A 21,793-nucleotide genomic window follows, 5' to 3' on the forward strand; every position below is an offset into this window, starting at 1 on the left:
CACAGTTTTTATAACTCTGGGCATGCTTCCAGATTTCTCTCTAAAATGGTTGAATTAGTTCACAGTTCCACTAATAATGTATTAGTGTTCCATGTATTACTTTTTTTTTAAATTGTAGTAAGTTTATTTATTTTTAATACACACCATGTATTACTTTCAATAGAATTTCTCCTTTTAGCTCTTCTTGATGTGTTTTGTTGGGATATTATGACAGTGGTAATTATTTATGTGGATTTGTTTGCTAATAGTATTTTCCAGTTATATGTAAAGACAATTTTTGACATTCATTTTTACAAGATTTTGAGTTCCAAATTTTTATTCCCCACTTCCTCTCTCCTTTCCCCTCTTCTTCAAACGGTAAGCAATTTGATACAGGTTATCTATGTTCAGTCATATAAAGCATATTTTTGTATTAGTCACAGTTGTGAAAGAAGAAATAGATGAAAAGGAAAAAAGAAAGAGATAAAATAAATAAAAATAGTATGCTTCAAACTGCATTGGATCATTGTAATGCTGAGAAGAGTTTAGTCATCCATAATTGATCACCACACAATATTGCTGTTACTGTGTACAATGTTTTTCTGGTCCTGCTCATTCCACTTTGCTTCAGTTCCTAAAAAGTCTTTCCAGTTACCACCTGGACATCATTTTTTATTGCACAATAATATTACATTACATTTTCATATCACAATTTATTCAGCTTCCCCAATTGATGAGTATTCACTTAATTTCCAATATTTTGCTACCACAAAGAGAACTTCTATAAGTATTTTTGCATTTATAGCTCCTTTTTCCTTTTTAATGATCTCTTTGGTATATAAACCTAGTAGTACACTAGGATATTCAGAGTTTGGTTGCTCTTTGGGCATAGTTATAAATTGCTCTCCAGAATGGTGCCTCAATGTACAACTTTGCTGTGACTGGCGCAGCAGATCTTTCATGTTGACATTCTAAGTTGTCTTTGGATGGAAAACTATTTCACTCCTCTGTTTTTGAGTTCTGCTGCTCCAGAAAATTTTTTGTGGCATTATTTAAAGATGTTCATAGGTTTTTGAGGGAGAGCTCAAGTGAGTTGCTGCCTTTTCTCTAACATCTTGGCTTGTCCCCCTCCTTCCCCCTAGTCTTTGTGTAAAAACTTTTTAATTTAATATAATCAAAATTGTCTATTTTACATTTTGTATGTTCTCTGGATTTGTTTTACATATATAATTGAAGTTGTTTCAACTAATTTTTAGTTGGCTCTCTGTTGTGTTCTAAATATACCATGTGCAAAAAACTATAATTTTGTTTTCTCTTTGCTTGTGCTCATTCTCTCAATTTCTTTTTCTTGTCATAGTGCTATAACTAGAATTACTAGCAATATGTTAGATTGTAATGATGATGGTGGGCATCCTTGCTAATTTATCCATGACCTTATCAAAGCCTCTAACTTCTCCATTGCATATAATACTTATTCTTTGACTTAGAGGGATATTATTTACTATATTAAAGAAAAGCTCTTTTATCCTAAATGTCATTCTTATCAAATTTATTGATGACAGAAAATGGAGGGAATAGCTGCTATGATCTAATTTTTTTTTAATTAAAAAAAATCCTGATAGGTTAGAACATGGAGAAAAATTTAAGAAGATGAGATTTTCTAGGGATAAGTAAGATTTCATAAATACAAAGTGGAGAAAGTATGGCTAATCAGGAATCTAAGAAAAAATGTCAAGCTTTTAGTTAATTAGAAATTCAATATGAATCAACAATTTAAGTTAGTAGCCACAATAGCTAACTCAATCTTAGACCATGTTAAGAAAAGTATAGTGTTCAGTATTGGGGAAAAGTCTCATTATACTCTGCCCTGGTTAGACCATATCTAGAATTCTAGGCTCTTTATAGGAGCCACACTTTAATCAAGGATATTAATAAGCAGGTGGATATCCAATGGAGAGCAACAAGGATGGTGAAGGGATTCAAAAAAATTCCAAGTAAGGGTCAACCGAAGGAATGAGATCTGTTTAGCCTGGAGAAGAAGAGACCTAATAGGGACATGATAATTTTCTTCACGTATCTGAAGAATTTCTATGTAGTTGAGGGACCAGATTTGTTCAGTCCCCAAAGGGAAGATCTAGAAATCCTCAGTAGAAGTTTCAAGGAAGAATATTTAAGCCTGATATCAGGAAAAGGCTTCTAACAAAAAGAGCTTTTTAAAAGTAGAATGCATTGCCTCAAGATGCAGTTGGTTTCTCCTTGACTAAAGTTTTAAAACAGAGCTTAGATGATCAGGAATGGGTTTTATTGAATGACCTCTGGGCTCCTTTCCACTATTTAGATTCTATCATTTTAGAGAGAAGGATCTGGTTCTCTTTGCCTCCATGACTTAGTTTTCTCTCTTGGTTGCAAAGCTAAATGGATAGCTTTTTCTTCTGAAGCTTATATACTCAATGGTATGTAGCTTTTTAAAAATTGTATCATCTTTTATCTTGATTGGTATAGAGATTGGTGCTTTGTAACCAGGGAGTGAATTGCATATGCTCTCTTTTCCTGGCAAGTTTGCTTTTGGTCTTGCCTTTGATCAAGAGGCCATAGTCTTGGCTTATTGATAGGGAGATAGGCATAACTGTCTCTATCAATCAGAAGTGGTAGAATATTTGGTACCTCTACTTAGTATTAAATCCTCAGTCCAAACATCATCTTTTTTGGATAGACTAAGCCATTGCTTGGCCTTTACCTTGAGGATAAATGAATCTACTTTAAGTCTGCCCTGAAATGCATTACTATTGAATGAATTTCTGCTGCCTGTAGTAGGTCTTGGCCACTGCCAAGTAAAATTCTGTTTTGTCCAGATGGCATCAGAAACTCTTTTTAAAAAACATGTCCACAATTTAAAAAAAATAGCCATGTGTTTGATTCAATAGAAGATCAGTTAGAAAGTCAAGGGATTAGCTTTTAGAACCTTTCTTCTCACTCCTTTTAAGTTCCCTCTTCAAAATAGTAAGCATGTTAGGGCATGGATGTGACTGACAAAAAAATGGCCAGCATCATACACAACCAAATATATCTAGTCCCCAGCACGTGGCCCCTTTCCAAGTATGCTATTCATCTTTTTGGGGAATCTGTTTGTCAGAGGCTTCTCATAATTTCTCATGAAGGCCTTTTCTGGGGAACTACTATCTCTGACTTCACACCCATGCAGCTAGAGAAACTTGGACCATCGCCAACCCAGTTGCATGTTTGAGGTTAGTAGCTTCTTTAAACTTCCTGGAATCTCTTAATTTACTGCAAATGGATTTCAGAAATCCATATTGTTTTCAAAAGAAAGAAAGGTAAGTTTCAGTGCCTATTGGTCAGTGAGAGTTTTTTCAGGTAGGTACTGCTGACTAGAAGCGATGGGACATAAAGACTACTAACAAGAGGTGTGACATATTAGAAATAACGTTGATGGGCAGCTAGGTGGTACAGTGGATAGAGCATCATTCCTGAAGGCAGGAGGACCTGAGTTCAAATCTGGCCTCAGACACTTAACACTTCCTGGCTGTGTGACTCTGGGCAAGTCACTTAACCCCAGCTGCCTCAGCAAAAAAAAAAAAAAAAAAAAAAAAAAAAAAAAAAAAAAAAAAAAAGAACATTGAAATAGGAACCAGGACGCACAAGTCCTCACTACGGGTTTATATATACCTATTCATTGTGTGACCTTGGTAAAGAAGCTGGCACACTCACTCATGATTTACAATTTTTAAAATTATCACTCTAATTCACTGTGATGTGATTTGATCCTTTCTCAAATGAGAGACTGCTAAAGTCTCTTCCCAGTGATATTTCTTCCTACTGCCCTAGCTCATCTAGTGATCTTATAGAGGCTCTCAGGTGACACAATGGATAAAGCACTGGAGTTCGAGATAAGAATATTGTTATTCAGTCATTTTAGTTGTGTCCAATTCTATGTGACTCTCATTTGGGTTTCTCTTGGCAGAAATACTGGAATGGTTTGCATTTTCTTCTCCAAATCATTTTTACAGATGAGGAACAGAGGCAAATGGTGTTAAGTGACTTGCCCAACTAGTAAGTGTTTGAGGCCAGACTTGAACTTAGGGAGATGAATCAGAAACTGTTTAAAAAAAAAGTCATACTTCTAATACTGGCTTAAATTAGCTCCAAATAGAAGTTTATTTCAAACTTACAAAATTTGTAAAGCAAAAACCCCCTGAAAATACAGTTCTTCCATCAAGTTCTTTTACTAAAGGAAACAGTTGCTTAAAAGCTTGAGAGTCATGACAAGTATTACAAGGTGAATATGGAACTTATTTGAAGGAATGTCAGTGATAGAAAATATAGTTGAAATTTCATTTGAAAACAGTGCTTTCTGCTTCATAGTTGATCATCACAAATTCAATGTCATACCTGAAAATTTGCTTAAGTTTCTCTTAGAATACTTTATGTAAGTGTCTCATTTACACTGCATTAATGAGTTTTCACTTCATTTTGAATCTCATGTAGTCTTTTGAAGCAGTGTTTTGCCATACTAAAAAAATCCCTTACGTTACAGTACCTAACAGAGTTCAAGAAAAGAAAAAATTATAGGATACTTCTAAAATCACAGGATATGGCAAGAGAGCCCTCAGGCAAGGCATTTCATTTCTCTTAGACTCAGTTTCCTCATCTGTAAAATGGGCATAATAACAAGACCTACTACATAAAGTTGTAAAGTTCAAATGAGATAATGTATATATAAAGTGCTTCACACTTTTGCATGCCTTAATATATCATCTAAATGTTAACTATTGTTATTTTTCCTCAAGGTAGCTTATAGAAATCTTAAAGTCAAGTATCTAATCTCCTTATATCTTATGCCCAACACCAACCATTTACTCTGCAATAGAGTGACACTGTTCTGTTTACTATTCCTCAAACAAGACTCCATCTCCACACTTCAGGCATTCTCACTGAATGTCTTCATGCTTGAAATGTTCTCCTTCATCTTTGCCTAATGTCTTTCCTCCTTCCTTCAAGTGCCAGCTAAAGTCTCATCTTCTGCTGGAAACTATTATTTATGCCCTTTAATTCTAGAGTCTCCCTTTTCTTGATTAAATACAGTTGATCCTATATAGAGCTTGTTTGTACATAGTGGTTTGTGTGTCATTTCCCCCTTTAGAAGGTTCCCTTCCTGAGATCAGAGATCTTTTCTTACTTTTCTTTGTATCCCCAATGCTTAGCATAGTGCCCAGTACACAGTAGGTGCTTAATAAGTATTTATTGAGAGATTGATTTAAAGGGGAGGAAGCTAGGAGTTGTGGAGCCCAGATGTAGAAGCTTTTCTACGACCTTCTAGGAAAACACCTTGAGTTAATGATGGTGTTCTCTCTGTCTCAGGCAGGTAATGTGGTGACTGGAGAAATGGTAGAGGAGCTTATTCTTTCTGGAGCAGACATCATCAAAGTGGGAATTGGACCAGGTAAGGACTGCGATAGTATATGAGAAGCATATTGAGGAGAGACTGAAGGGGAGGGAAGAAGTTCCTATTGTTGTGAAATGAGTCATTGATAGAAAAATGGCCACTGACCTTGGGGAATCTCTAAGTGAGTTTGTCCAAAATTTGGTTAATTGGTTGTGATTTTAGCACATAAGTACAGAAAGTAAGAATGCTGGCTTTCCTTGATTGATTCCTCAGCCTAAGACCCTCTAAGGGGAAAGGTGGAACATCTGTAGCAAAAAAGTTTTACTCTTTCCATATTAAATTCAAAACAATTTTTAAATATTTTTGTATGCAAGGACACTTTTAGGAATTGGGAATACAAAGATAGAAAATAACACAGTATCTGACCTCAAGGAGCTTATACTCTGTTTGAAAAGGAGAGATAAAAAATATATTCTTAAAATAAATGACATAAAATAGAATGTGATAGGAACAAAGGAGAGCTAGCAAAAATGTTAGGAGAATTTAGGAGATAAAGGACTGATTGGAATATTAATATTGACGAATCCTACATATGGCTAGTTCAAATCTGAACTCCACATTTAGCTTCATATCTTGGCCTTTTCCACATTCACATTTTTTCTCCTTAAGGCTCTAATTTTCCAGCATGTCCCAAGGTGTGAGATTTTTGACAACTCTTTCTGTGGATAGGTGGAGACCATACTCATTCACAAGGGCCTTAACTTGGCTTAACTCTCATAATGCTTCCTCTAAGTTAACCCTTGGAGCCCAGATGGCTCTTTGCTCTGAGGAAGAACCATTGGTCTTGTGGGAGAAAGTATATATGTGAAGCTAGCTCTGCAACTTTTCTGTGTCCTCCAAGGGCCTTTTGGAACTAGTTGGAAAGTACCCAAATGAAGTATGTATACAGAATGACTAGAATGGCTATGTGGAGAGGTGCTGCTTATCTGTATTCTATTCATTCAATATTTATTAAGATCTTTCTAAGCCAGGTAAAGGGCTAACAATAATGGGATTAAGATAAAATTTTTATTGAATAAGAATGAATAAGATAATATTATTTTTCCTCAAGAGCTTAAAACTCTTCTAGCAGGAGGGAGAGGGATGAAACTCATGCAAAATTACAAAATTGCAAAATCACTTTCAGTTAAAAGTTCAAAGAAGTACAAATTATTATGAAGTGAGATTGGAGGGGGTCCCTTCTGACTGGGAAGATCAAAGAAGAAGCTTCTTGAGGGAGGTGGCATTTAGGCCATAACTTCAAGAACAGGTAGGATTTCACTGGACAAAGGAGTTGCATTCTAGGCATAGGGACCAGGCAATGGTAAGAAGTATGAGGTGCCTATTTTTAGAATTCTCCATAATCCCCTATTTTTATATTTACTTTGCTTTCAAAAGGGATCTTAGAAATCACCTAATTCATCTCCTCATTTCAAAGAAGGAATGGAAGCTGATAGTTTAGGTGACTAGCCCAAGGTTATCAGGGGCAGGATTAAAATCTAACAATACTGCTTTATATCTAACTACTGTCACTTAAGCTCATTTTCAAGTCAAGATAAGAGGCATTTATTAAGCATCTATGTTTCAGGCACTTTGCCAAGTGCTAGAGATATAAAACATGGCAAACAACATCTTTGCTCTCTAGGAGTTCACAGTATAATTGGGGAGATAACATGCAGACTCATTTTATATGTACATAGAAAATATATACAGTATAAATCAGATACAATCTCAGAGGCGGGCCCTTAGATTAAGGAAGGCTGGGACTAACTTCCAGTAGAAGGGGAGACTTTTGCTGAACTTGAAGAAAGTCATGAAGAAGAAATGGAAAGAGCAATCCCAGTTTTGGGGGAACAATCAATGAAGATGCACAATGCCTCACATGAAGGGATTTGGGGAAGGGGAACTATGGTGGGAGGAGGTAGCTCCAGTAGGATTTTCCTGACATGCAAGGCTTAGATTGTACTTTTTGTCTTCTTCATGCTCCACTGAGGCTGGACTGTTTAATACTAGTTTCTAAGCAGGTATATGAGAAGGCAAACTAATTCCACATATCTAACAATTTGCCTTTCTACCAACACAAATAGAAACCTTACTAAGGAGACTTGGCTGTGGGGCATATAATTTTCCACTTATCCTCCCCCTTTTTTTGTTCAAGGAAGACTCATGGCATAGCTTGTGTCATTTTACATGTATGTGTGAGATTTAGCTCAGTTTAAAGTGACCATCATAAAACAAATTGGACAAAATGCAATGATGCTGGCCAGCCATCAGGCAGAGTTGCTATGGGCAGCGGATCTTGCTGTATCCTAAGCGATGAGATGTGTCAAGAAGAGGACCAGGTGTGAAAAAATAGGAGACTAATTTATGTGTGTGTGGCCTTGTATAAATTATTTCTCCTTGAAAAGCTGTAGCTTTTTCATCAATAAAATAAATATTATAATATCTGTATCCATCTTAAAAAGTTTATTGAAAAAAACAAATGAGGCATTTTGAAAAATCTTCAGGCTTGCAATTAAGAATCTTGAATTTAGGTCCTTAATTTGACATACTTGACTGGCTGTGTAATCTTATATCGCTTAATTTTTCTGAGCTAAAGTCCAGAAACTAAAGTCTCATCATTTACAGAGTTAAGGTGTTTGATCAGTTGATTTGCTAAAAAGTGCATGGTACAATGGGAAAAAAAACAAGTCACAGAGTCAGAGGATCTGGTTTCAAATTTTACCATGTATGCTTATTACAAAGTCAACCTTGGGCAAGGCAGTCAGTTTCCCTGGATTTCAGTTTTCTCATCTTAAAAAAAGAAGGTTTGACTTAAAAACTTTGAGTTTCTGTCCAGCTTTATAACTATGATCCAATGATCTAATTGTTCTACTTTTAATAGTCTGTGCTTAACAAATATAAAATATGATTATCTTTTTTTCACAGTTTTTTAAAAAGTGAATATTAGTGAATTACTATTGATTAGTGAAATTATTATTGTCCATATTAGTGAAAACTCATTTTAATTTTTTAATCATAATAGCTTTTTTTCCAAATATATGCAAAGATAGTTTTCAATATTCAGCCCTGCAAAGCCTTGTATTCCAAATTTTTCTCCCTGTCTCTCCACATCTTCCCCCTCCTAGTCAGCATGTAATTCAATATAGATTAAACATGTGTATTCTTCTAAACATATTTCTACATTTATCATGCTGTGCAAGAAAAATCAGATCAAAAGGGAAAACATGAGAAAGAAAAGCAAGCAAACGACAACATAAAAGGTGAAGATAGTATGCTTTGATCCACAATCAGTCTCCTTAGTTCTTTCTCTGGATGTGAATGACTCTCTCCATCATAAGTCTATTGGAATTCCCTTGAATCACTTCATTGTTGAAAAGAGTCAAGTTCATCACAGCTGATCATCACATAGTCTTCTTGTTGCTGTGTACAATGTTTTCCTGGTTCTACTCACTTCACTTAGCATCAGTTCATGGAAGTCTTTCCATGCTTTTCTGAAATCAGCCTGCTCATCATTTCTCATAAAATATAACATTCTATTACATCCATATATCATATCTTATCCATTTCCCAGCTGATAGGCAGCCTCTCATTTTCCAGTTTCCTACTATTACAAAAAGAGCTGCTACAAACATTTTTGTACATACGGGTCCTTTTCCATTTTTAATGATCTCTTTATGATATAGGTCCAGTAAAGACACTGCTAAATCAAAGGATATGCACAATTTGATAGCCTGATATGGTTATATATATTTTTTTTAAATTGTAGGGTATTCTTACAAGGATATTTTGATTGATTCACTTGGTCCTGAAAATGAGTGTGTAGTGTGTGTAGAGAGATAAGTAGAGACAGCGGCAGAAAGAGACAGAGAAGAAAAGACAGGGAAACAGAGGGAGAGACAGAGATAGAGGGAGACAGGAAAGAAGAGGAAAGTATTCTTTCATTTCCTCACTTGGTGTCAGTGAGTGTTTCTTAATCTTCTCATAGTGGGTCTTGTCTTCTTCTTGCCAGGTTCTGTGTGCACCACTCGAACCAAGACTGGTGTGGGCTACCCTCAGCTAAGTGCTGTTATTGAGTGTGCTGACTCTGCTCATGGCCTCAAGGGACACATTATCTCTGTAAGTTGGGACTTTAGTCTGGTGGTGAGGGTGGGATGGAGGCAGAGATGGGAGCAATAAGGGGAAATTTTGCTTCTCAGCTTTAGCATAGGCCATTGTACTCCCTGTCCAATGTCACCTGGAGTCACTTGTGGGTCTAAGCTCCTGGGACATGTAAATGACATCATAAAACTATAAATGTTGCAAGAAAATTTCACTAATGCAGACTAAATTGGTGAAAGGATTTGAATAAGTTAGTGAAGAGTCCATATTAGAGTATAGCTCAAAAAGAAAGGTGTGGTGTGTAGTACTTCTATATTTTATTTTATTTTACTGTGAGTGTATTAAGTAGTTGTATACAGTGTCACACAACTAAGTAAGAGTCAAGTGTCTGAGACAAGACTTGAACTCAACTCCTCTTGACTTCAGTACTCTCTTGGGTATGTACCACCAAGCTGTCTCTACCTTTATATTTTAAAATAAAAGCTATGTAGATATGAATGAATTCGTTGACCTTGAAAAAATTACTTTAGATTTCTAGGACTTGGTTTCTTTATTGCAATAAGTAATCTCTTAAGATTCTGTCAGGCTTATGGACAACTGGACAAAGGGCTGGACTTAAAAGTAGGGAAGATCTGAGTTCATAATCTTGTCTCAGATATTTCCTGGCTGTGTATCTCTGGGCAAATCAACTAACCTCTGTCAAGTTTAGTTTCCTCATCTGCTAAATGGGAATAATAGCACTTACTTTATAGGGTTGTGAAGATCAAGTGAGATAATGTATGGATAATACTTTTCAAATTTTAAAGCTACTATACAAATAGTAGCTATTATTATTTTGAATGAGCATTCTCATAAGTTAATTATGTTAATGACAAATGCACATAGAGTTCCAGAACTTTAAAATTGGAAGGTAATGTAGATCATCAGTTGCCAAGTCTCATTGATTCTACCTTCACAGCATATCTCATATCTATCCTCTGTCCTCCATTCATATGGCTACTGCCTTAGCTCAAGCCCTTATCAATTCTCTACCACATTATTGCAACAACTTCTTAACTGTTCTCCTTGGCCCTGCTCTCTACTCTACCTTCCATATAACTTCCAGAATCATCTTCCCAGAGCACATGAATGAACATAAAACTCCTGTATTTTTAAGTTTTTCCAGGTTTGTTCCATTGACTGGAAGAAAAAAAAATTACAAATTCTTGAGCCTGGCACCTAAAGACCCCTATAATCTGGCTACCACTTACTGTTCCATATTGATTTCATATTAATCCTCTTTATGAATTCTGTGTTCCAAACAAACAGAATTGCCAGTTGTCTGTAGAATTTGGCATTCTTCCTTCTGTTTCTTTTCTTTCTTCTCATGAACTGGACCTTGGGTTCCCTTGGGTTCCCTCCTCATCTTCACTCTCAGAATTCCCATCTTCCTTCAAAGCTTAACTCAGCTCAGCTGTTACTCTTCATGTGAAATGTTCTTTGATTCCCTCCCAAATATTCATGATATATTCTCTCTATCTCTTTCTTTGCCTCTCTCTCTCTCTCTCTCCTTCATTTTTTTGCTCTCCCCTCTTTCTCCTCCTTCCCCTCTCTCTTTCTATCTCTATCTCTTGTCTTTCTCTTCTCTCTTCATATAACCTTGTATTTACTTATATGGTTACATCTTTTATGCATACATAGACTATAAGCTTCCTGAGGGCAGACATTTTGTTTTTGTCTTTGCATCCCCAGCTTCCATCATGGAGCCCTGCACATAATAAATATTTAATAAAATTTTGTTCAATTGAGTTTGAGTACAATTCCTACTCAATAAAGAATCATTTCTTCACCATGCTTACCCATAGCCATATAGTTTCTGCTTAATTGTACTGAGTTAAGGAACATTCACTACCACTTGTGGAAACTGATTTCATTGTTAAATAGGTATATTCAGAGAAGTTTTCCCTTATGTGGAAATGAAATCTCTCTTTTTTCTAGCTTCTCCTCGCTGAGATAGTTGAGATATAGTTAGCATAAAGTGCACTTGACTTTGGAGTCATATGACCTGGGTCCAAATCTAACTCTTTCTGAACTATAATTTTTAAAACTACAAAACGAGCATAATAACACTAGTAATACATATATTATGGAATTGTCTTGTGATGAGATGATGTATATGTATTGTAAAGTGCCATTTGAAATTAGCCTTTATTGTTGATTCTTGTTCAGCCTTTAGGAGTAGAATAGCAGAAGTCTTTCTTAACTCCTTTTATTTGGCAGTCCTTCAAATAGAAATTTGACAGTCCTTCAAATAGTTAAACATTGTTGTCTTTTCTTCTTTTGGCTGATCTTTTTCTTATAAAATTTGTCTCCTGGACCCTTCACAATGTTGCTATTGGATTCATTTTGGTTTATCAGTGGCCCTCTGATAGGGTGGCAAATGATCAGAATCAAATACAATGACCCTTACAGGTGTGATCCGATCTGTACAGAGTGTACTAATTTATAGTTCCCTGCTGATTAGTATCATATATCTCTACCAATACACCCTTAAACTGTTTCCTTTTTCAGTGGTAGTATTATACTGCTGGCTTATATTAAGAGTGTGATCAGCTAAATCCTGAATATCATTTTCACATGGGTGTCTGCCAAGCCAAATCTTTTTCCTGTACTTGTGGAATTTGTTGTTTGTACCTAAATGTCAAACTTTGCATTTATCCTTGTTGAATTTTTAGCTCACCATCCCATTCTGTTGTCATGGTGCTAACTAAGCCACATTAGCTTTGTGTTCTTTATACTTTGATAAATATGATCTTTTATGTTAGCCCCCTCCCTCTTTATAAAAAAATAAATAGTATAAAACCAATAGCAGATCTCCATGTCTCTTCACAAAAAGAGCTTTCTTTAGAGTTTTTCAATAACTAATCATTCAATTAATCAGGGTTTATTGAATTTCTACTCTGTATGTGTAATGCTATTGTGATTACAACCTCACAGTGGTCTTTCTGTTCTTCACTGGAGAATATGCTTTTACATCTCAGCAGACAATGAACTGGAGGCCAGTTATGTACTTCACCCTGTCAGAGATACGTGAGAGATCTAAGGCTTCTCCATTAAAAGGGTTGATTGAGACGAGAGACTCTTTTTTGCTTATTGTTGTATCCCAAAGATTTAGCACAGTGTCTGGCACATAATTGTTAGATGACTAGCATGCTGGGATCCTCCTTCTTGCCTCCAACCATGCAGAATGTATATTTTGGATTTTTCCCAGCACTGGTAATGGATTTTATGGACTCAGCCATGTTTCCTCACATGGCTCCCTCTTATTACCAAATACACATTTGTGAGACAGCTGTGGCCACAGAACAAAGTGATGCTAACTGGCCTGCAGAGGAAAGGAGCCCATAGCCTTGGCTTGATTAGCACTGAGCTAACTAGTTGAACTAGCTGAGGTTCAAAAGGATCATCACTCCACAACCACTTTCTAATGTTGTTTCACAATTACATTTCTGTTGCCAATAATTCTGAATCCACTGGAAACCCATCAGACTTTTTGGTTACTGCCTTTTTGTTCAATTGCCAGCTGTCTCATTTTACACTTTAGTTGCTGAAAAAGCACATCTGTTCTATTAAAGTGAAGAAGCAAACCACAGCAAGGAGTCAGTTGGGCCCAGGGGGCTATGCTTGGGATAGTGTTTCTGTTTATTAGAACTTTTCTTCCATACTTAAAAAAGCAGGAGTGTTTTCCAGTAAAGCACAGACCTGAAAAATTCAGGGTAAGTCCAGCAAATATAAAAGAGATGGAGAATTCCCCGTCTCTCCTATATCATTTACTAGAGCAGGAGTTATCATCTTTTTTGTGCCTTGGACCTCTTGGGCAAACTGGTGAAGTATGTGAACCCATCTCAGAATCATATTTCTAAATGTATAAAATAAAAAGACCCATAGGACTGCAGAAAGAAACAATTGTATTGATATACTGTTAAAAAGTATTTAAAAGCAAGTTCACTGTTAAAAAGTATTTAAAAAGCAAATTCACACACCCTTGGTTAAGAGATACCAAAGGAAAAGAGATTAGAAGCTGGAAAATACTTTCAAAATAATGTACATATCTCTCATTTTAAAAATGAAGAAACTGAGGCCCAAAAAAGTGAAGTCATTTTTATATTGTCAGATGGTGGCTGAGCTGAAAAAGACCCAGATTTTTCTGATTCCCATTTCTACATTTTTTCATCTTGTTATGCTCCTTCTTTTTAAAAAAATAATCATTCCTCTCCTAAAACTCTTCAAGATATTTTTTACATTTCCCCCAATACCAGCTCTGCAATGTGAGTGACAAAAACAACCATGTCTTATGTAACCATTTACATGGGAATAGTAGTTTTATTAATTTTTAAAAATAGTGTTCATGATGCATTTTTTCTGTAGCAGAAATATTATTTGGTTTTCATGATGCATTTATTTTTACTACAGCAGACCAACGTTATTAATTGTGTTTTGATCAAGCTGTTATTAAGTTTTACTTTTGGTCCTGCCTTCTTCAATATTTTTTCAATCAATAAAGATATAGGAAGCCTAATTATCAGTCTGAAGATGACCCCAAAAACTTAGAGGAATAAGTTATATCATGATGATAGATGAAGGAAATGAATGAACTTCATTTCAAAAAAATTATTAATCCTGAACCTAAACTATGAGATAAAAGCAAATAATGTAAAATGTTACATTTAGGTTTAAAAAAACTGAACCAATATAAAGGTTGATTGAATTAATAGAAATGTAGCATTCTGGGAAGATCACGGAAAATAATAATACTGTTGTACCTTGCTATATGGTCAGACCACATTTGAAGTATTTTCAACTCACTCTTCATTGGGAATATCTCATATTTAGAATAGCAACTATTAAGTGATGATTGATATTGATGATTTAAAAATCATGTGATTCTTAATATTCTATACCCATTTTCCCTACATAGCTTTCATTATAGCCAGTGAAAGGGGACCACTCAGGAATAGAGAGTATTTTGCATTTTTTTCTTTCTTTCATGGATTAACATGAACCAAAACCTTGTCACTATATAACCAAACTACTGAAAATAAGCCTCTTCTTGTAACTCAGTCATTTTTCAGTTGTGTCCTACTTTTCATGACCCCATTTGTGGCTTTCCTGGCAAAGATAATGGGGTGGTTTGCCATTTCCTTCTCCAGAACATTTTACGGATGTTGGAATTGAAGTAAAGAGTTAAGCAAAGAGACTTGCCCAGTGTCATATAGCTATTAAGTGTTTACATCTAGATTTGAACTTAGAAGATGAATTTTCCTTACTCCAGGCCTGGAACTTTATTGCACTACCTAAGCTGCCTAAACCTCTCTATTAATATTTATTTAGATTGGTCTTTAACAGAAGACTGTTCTGTTGCCAGGACTATCCTTTGAACCCTCTCATGTTGGTAAGATCTTCTATAATTTGTGTCAGTCTTTGAAGCTTGTCTGGCCTTCAGAAACCCAGAGTCATTTCTGTTGACCGGGAGCATCATAAAATCATAGGTTGTGATCTGGAAGGGATGTCAGAAGCCATCTAGTCCAATCCCCTCCAAGGATGGATGAAGAAACTAAGGCTGGGGAAGGTGATATAGCTTTCTTAAGATTGCACAAGAAGGAGAGATGGGATTTGTACTGAGATCCCCTGATCCCCAAGCAACTGTTTTTCCCAATGTTTTTCCATGCCACCTTCTTTAATTAATAATGACAATAATAATGATTAATAATAAATAATAATGAATAATTAATAAGTAATAATTAGTATTTTGTAAATTTATTGTTATTTTTGGAATTAGTTGCCCCATAATATAGTATATTTCTTCTCACTGGCAGTATTCAATTGCAAGCTGGATGATTCTTGTCAACAATATTTTGCTGTGCATTTGGGTGAGAGATTACCTAAAGACTTAGAAATAACTTGGTGACACAGTAGAGCGAGTACAGACTTGGAATACAGATCTGAGTTCAGATCTTTCCTAAGACATTTACTAGCTGTGTTTCTGGGCAAGTCACTTCACCCTGTTTGCTTCAGTTTCTCAGGTGTAAAATGAGCTGGAAAGGAAATGACAAATAGCTTTCTTACCAAGAAAACCCCAAGGGGATCACAGAGTTAGAAAATGATTACACAAGAGCAAACCTTAAAGCACTTTGTATAATATTACAGGCTTTCAAAAGAAAAAGGCAGGTTATAAAGAGAGGAATTTGATCTATTGAACCATAGCTTAAAATATAGAAATGTCAGGTCAATAGGCAGATATGTAGTAACCTAACAAGGTCTAATAACATTATGCTTGTCTGGTGTCTTGTAAATTGAATCAAAGGGACTTTTAGAGGAAAAGAAAAACTTAGAAACAATCCCATTGATGTATATGGACCAAGTATAGGAAGAATAATATTAGAGATATTTAGATGCTCACAAAACAAAGAGAGTAGTAAAATCCATGGCTTTAGTCATTTATATATAAATACACAAAGCTTGTAGAACCTCCCCCCTCCAAAAAAAGGTGAACAAGAAGGTAAAAAAGAATTGGGTTGGAGAAATTAGAATAGGATTGTATTTAAAGGTGATAGATGGATGTGAGGAAATTTAGAAAACAGAGGAGGAAAGTATAAAGGAACAGTTGGCTAAATGTCAATGAAGTCAGGAATAGAAGTGATAATGCCATTGGACATTAGACAGAAACAAGACCTAAAAAGAAACAGGAAATCAATGAGGTGTTAGGGACATAGATCAAAAGCCTGGCAGAGAAGTAGGATAAAGTAATAATGGTGGGAGACTTCCATGATCCCAAATGTACTTTAGCCTTCTCTGCCAAAATCAGAGCAGCTCAACATTTCCCGACTTGCCTTCAAAAGATGGAAAATGATCAAGCAGAAATTCTATTTTGGATGAGATTTTCACCTACCAAGAAGGGATTTATTGTTGGCAAAAGAAATTTTGCAGGTCTTGGGAGAGAAGAGACTAGTCCATTTTAAAGATGGGAAGAAATATGCTCCAAGTTTGAAATGAAATCCAGCAGATTTCAAAAAGTTTAGAGAAAAGATAAGTCTGATTTCATGGGCTAAAATTCTGTGAATCAGGTAAGCATGGGAGGGATAGGCATAAATAAACTAAATCATGAAGATGCAAAGAGAAATAATGCTGATGAAGAGCAGAAAGAAATATTACCTAAATATTGCTGTAGTGGATCAGATAAATCAATAAATAAGCCTTTAGATTGTGCCTACAGCAGTGGTCCCCAAGCTTTTTAAATAGGGGGCCAGTTCACAGTCCCTCAGACTGTGGGAGGGCTGGACTGTAGTAAAAACAAAAACGCACACTCTGTCTCCACCCCTCAGCCCATTTGCCATAACCTGGCGGGCCGCAAAAACGGCCCACTGGCATAGTTTGAGAACCCCTGGCCTTCAGTGTTCTAGGGTGGAGGTACAAAAAGAACAATAAATAGGAAAGAAGAGATATACACAAATAATAACAATGATCAGAAGTAGAATTTATTAGAAAAAAAAGTAGGGGTAATAAAACATTTATAAGCTCTCAGTTTATGTCAGGCAGAGTACTTACCTGCTGGGAGTAATTATAGAAAAAGGGAGATATTCCCTGATCTTTTTAATTTCTGTCTTTTAAGAACTCAGTATATCTTATAAACACCTAATTATTTATATGCTGATTCTCTGCCCCCCCCATTATAATATTTTGTTTTTGTTGTTCAGTTGTGTTTGAGTCTTTGTGAAATTTGTGATCCTGTTTAAAGTTTTCTTGATAAAGATATTGGATACTTTGCCATTTCCTTCTTCAGCACATTTTTACAGATGAGAAAACAGGAAGAGTCTTCCTGAGTTCAAGCCTGGTATTCTATCCACTGCATCACCTAGCTTTCCTATATTAGAATGTGAGATCCTGCAAATCAAAGATTCTTTTGCTTTGCTTTGCTTTGCATCCTGAGTGCTTAGCACAGTGTCTAACACACAGTAAAAATTTAATTAATGCTTGTTGACTAACTGACTGACTGATTTAAAAGAGCTTACACTTTAGTGGAGGGAGAGCACATATAAAGGGAAATCATGGTCAGAGGGGAGTTTTGATCTGGGCAATCACTGGATGGTGAATGGAGACAGCAAATGGATTGATGTGTTCTTCCCAGAAATTGTAAAAGGAAGACTTCAGAGCAATAATTCATTAGATAACTAGACTGGGAAAAGGGAAGGCTGAGAGATTTGGTATATATGAAAATCAATTAAAAGGATACTCAAAGGGGAAGATGACAATAGTACAGTGTGGTAAGTCTTGCAACAGTCCATTTGATACAGTGAACTCTCACTAATCCAAGAGTGCAAGCCCATATTTATAATGACCAATTTAGAAATTAAAATGACATTTAGAATATAGAAGCTGAATCCTTTTGTATACAGGAGTGTCCTGGTCCTGTAAGAATAGTATTGTCAATGCTAATTCCCAGAGCAATCTGAGGTGGAAGAAAAAAAAGGTAAGAATAGCAGAAAGTAGATTTTTAATAATAATATTGGAATAGAAGGATGAATCAAAATGGAAATAGGTTGAACCAATACAGCGGAACACAATAAGCATTTATATGACACTTACTGTATGTGGATGTTTAAATTTATGTTTTTACCAGATATAGATTTAAAGAATTCTCCCATTAAGAATGATGTAATTCATCTCAAATGAGAGAATCCCAGATTTTATCCAAAGGTAAATTCCCCAAAGTCTCTAGAGTAGTAAGCTGTGGATGGAATCTGCCAGCTCCTCTTATGTAAGCTTCTTCCCAAAGACTTTCTTCTTTCATGGTCCTGAAGAGAGGTTGATATTCCCCATGTCTTTCCTTTTAATGTTGGAGGCCAGAAGAACCCCAAAAGAATAAAGAGCCTGATTATTTTTTCTCACTTTTACTTTGCTGCTCTTCCTTCTGTACCACATCTCTCTATCAATGAGGAGATAGTCCCATACTAATAGATATTAAGGCCTGTGTCACAAATGGATAATGTATCCATAAATGTTAGCAGTTAAAACAGTAATATTAGACAGTATGACCTTTAAGATTTACTCACAAATCCCTTGAGAAATGTTACTACTTGTAACTACTTGTAATTGTAGTTACAGTCAGCCCCAGGCAAAATTTAAGTAGGCCCATTTTGTTCTTACTGACCCTTACCTACTTCCTCTTTGAGTATCCTTTTAATTGATTTTCATATATACCAAGTCTCAGCTAAGTCTTCCTTTTAGGAATGAAAGAATTTGATAAGTGTGTGTTTTAAGTCAAAGGCACTTAACCTGAGGTCTATGAAAATTTTTAAAAAATTGATAATTATTTCAATTTAATTGGTTTCCTTTGTAATCCTATGTATTTTGTTTTATGAATTTTAAAATATTATTCTGAGTAGGGGTCCATACACTTCACTAGATGACCCGAAGGATCCATAATACAAAAAAGGCTAAAAATTCCTGCTCTAATTTGTTATTGATTCAATGTATCACCCCTACTAGGGATACTTGTATTTGAAACTAAAGTAGCATGGTTCTTTAATGATGGAATTTCAAGCATCGGGTAGAAAAATACTTTTGAAAAAGGGGCTATATATTCTAGAATTCTGCCAGAAATCAAATGATTTTTGTTTCCATTGTTTCACTCTTTTTTGAAAAGCTGTTATAAAGTAGTATAAGTTGTTAATTTATATGAAGTCTGCCTTATTTTGCATATGTAGTTTTGTGTGTGTGTGTGTGGGGGGGGGTTATTTGCTAAAGGCAGAACATGAAAATTAGACTCCTTTGATCTGTAAACATATACAGATATGTGTTTGTTATGAGATCCTGAATGATATTCTCCCTGCTTTTTTGCCTTTCAGCAATATCCCCCCCCAAAAAAAAATACACAACAAAACAACCTTATAATAAACTTTAAAATTTTCATTCTTTAAATAGTAGAATTAAGAACTACTGGAAAAAATTGATTTTAAAGAATGCTATAGGGAAACTATTCAAATGATTCCCTGGGGAGTTGGAGTTGACCTAAAGTAAGCAGAAGCACCATATGAACAGAACTATATGGATGGTTATAATTAGATATGTATTTGTGTAAAAAGATTATCTGATATACATATGCATATGTATCATATATCTCTATATATGCATATTATATTGTGTATTCATTATATATTACATATTATATGTATGTACATACGTATTTAATTATATTTAATTTTGGTCCAGATTTATGATGTCATTGGTGTGGATTACTTTTTGTTGAGTAAGTCTCCTCTATCACTTTTGGTCAATAACTACAGCTTATAGGGAAAAAGGAAACATAAATTTATTAAGTGCCTACTGTGTGTCAGGCACTGTTCTTTACAAATATTGTCTCATTTGATCTTTACAACAACCCTAGGAGGTAGGTGTTATTTTTATTCTCATTTTACATATGGAAAAACTGAGGCAAATAGTAGTTAAGTGACTTGCTCAGCCTTGTACAATTAGTGAGCATGTAAAGCTGGGTTTGAACTCAAGTTTTTCTGATTTCCATATAATGTGCCAGCTAACTATTTCTAAGGACTTCATTATAATTTTTGCAAGTAATATCCTGAAGTTCACGCAGGCAGGCAGCATGTATCAGAGATAGAACTTGGACCCAAGGCATCCTGGACAAATACTGACTGAACCTGGACCTCTATGTCCATCTCATTCTCAGTATGAGGCAATGTGATGTAGGCAGAGAGGGCCACCCCTGGCTGATAAGTACGGTTATTATCCTCATTTTACAGATGAAGAAGCTAAAACTGACATAGGTTAAGTAATTTGCTCTGTGCTTCAGAGTTAAACTTTCACAGCTTTTACAGGGTTTCCATTATCTGAGGCAGTATTTGAATTCAGGTCTACTATAACTTCAAATCCAGAGCACTATTTTCTCCAGTTTCTTAACTTGTGATTTGCGACTCCATATGGGCTCTCATAACTGAATGTGGTTGTGAAATTATAAGTTATCCTTAAATGTTTGATTTGTATACTTATTATATATGCCTGTAAACACAGAGACAAAAATATTTTTCATGCAAAAAGGGGTCATGAATGGAAAAAGTCCAAAAAACCCTGCTCTACACCATGTAGCAGATATAGCACTATTTATAGATATTTCTCAGGGCTCAAGACTTCTTTTATTTGAGTTAGTATTCTTACAATAACATGTAGTGTTACCTAGAAATGGACACCCAGAAAGCTATCCCAGAATAGTCAAAGATAGCATGCTCCTATCCCTATTAGCCATAAGAGTAGAACACTTGTGAAAGCTAATAATACAGCTATGTAATACAGTGGATAGAGTACTGGGTCTAGAATCAGGAAGAGTCATCTTTCTGAGTTCAAATTTGGCTTCAGATACTTACTAGCTGGATGACCCTAGGCAAGTCACTTAATCCTGTTTGCCTCATATCTTTATCTGTGAAATGATCTGGAGAAGGAAATGGCAAACTATTCTAGTATCTTTGCCAAGTAAACCCCAAATAGGGTCACAAAGAATTGGATATAGCTGAACAATAGCTTGGAAGTTGAATGGCAACTTAGGCTTCTGACATTGTCCTAATTCCTTGTTGGCAGTCCTAGGATCATAACATTTTTGAGTCAGAAAAGATTTTATAAGTCATCTCCTCTTGCTATATGTGACCCTTCTACAGTACCCCAGTTTGCTGGCCATAGCCAGTCTTTGCTTGAATACTTGAGATAAGGGAGCCCTCGGTACTATTTCATGAAATTGCTCCTATTTTTAGACAGTTCCAAGTGGTGGGAATTTCTTTCCTTATATTGAGCTGAAATTGACTTCCATGTAACATTTATTCATTGGTCCCTGCTCTATCTTCTGGCGCCAAGAAGAACTAGTCCAATCCATCTTGCATGACATCCCTTTAAATATTTGAAAACAGCTCTCATGTGCCCTCTAAGTCTTCTCATCTTTAGGCTGAACAATCCTAGTTCCATTAAACTATCTTCCTGTGTTATAGTTACTACTCTTCCCTTAGTTCTAGTTGCCTTACTTTCAAAGTGTTCCGGTTTGTCAAAGTTCTTCCTAAGATGTGGCACCTAGAACAGGTGTGGCACTTCAGGGCAGAGCTCAGCAGTACTGTATGACACTAGGCTTCTTGTAATGGAGACTACCTTCACATTAGATTCTTTGGCATTTGGTGTCCATTGCTGGCAGATACTGATTTTCCTAAGTAGTTTTTTTTTTTTTAATCACATGAGCTGCTG

The 21,793-nt window shown here is 35.6% G+C and overlaps 1 protein-coding gene across 1 annotated transcript in view; it reads left to right on the forward strand.

The window, feature by feature from the left end:
- The window catches only part of GMPR (guanosine monophosphate reductase), a 78,384-nt gene that overhangs the window by 42,820 nt on the left and 13,771 nt on the right, over positions 1–21,793 (forward strand). Inside the window, exons 5-6 of the mRNA XM_074272286.1 lie at positions 5,356–5,437; positions 9,432–9,538. Coding sequence (XP_074128387.1) covers positions 5,356–5,437; positions 9,432–9,538 — 189 coding nt within the window. The remainder of the gene's footprint in view (positions 1–5,355; positions 5,438–9,431; positions 9,539–21,793) is intronic.

Source organism: Sminthopsis crassicaudata, chromosome 1 (assembly GCF_048593235.1).
Source record: "Sminthopsis crassicaudata isolate SCR6 chromosome 1, ASM4859323v1, whole genome shotgun sequence".
Taxonomy (NCBI): Eukaryota; Metazoa; Chordata; class Mammalia; order Dasyuromorphia; family Dasyuridae; genus Sminthopsis; species Sminthopsis crassicaudata.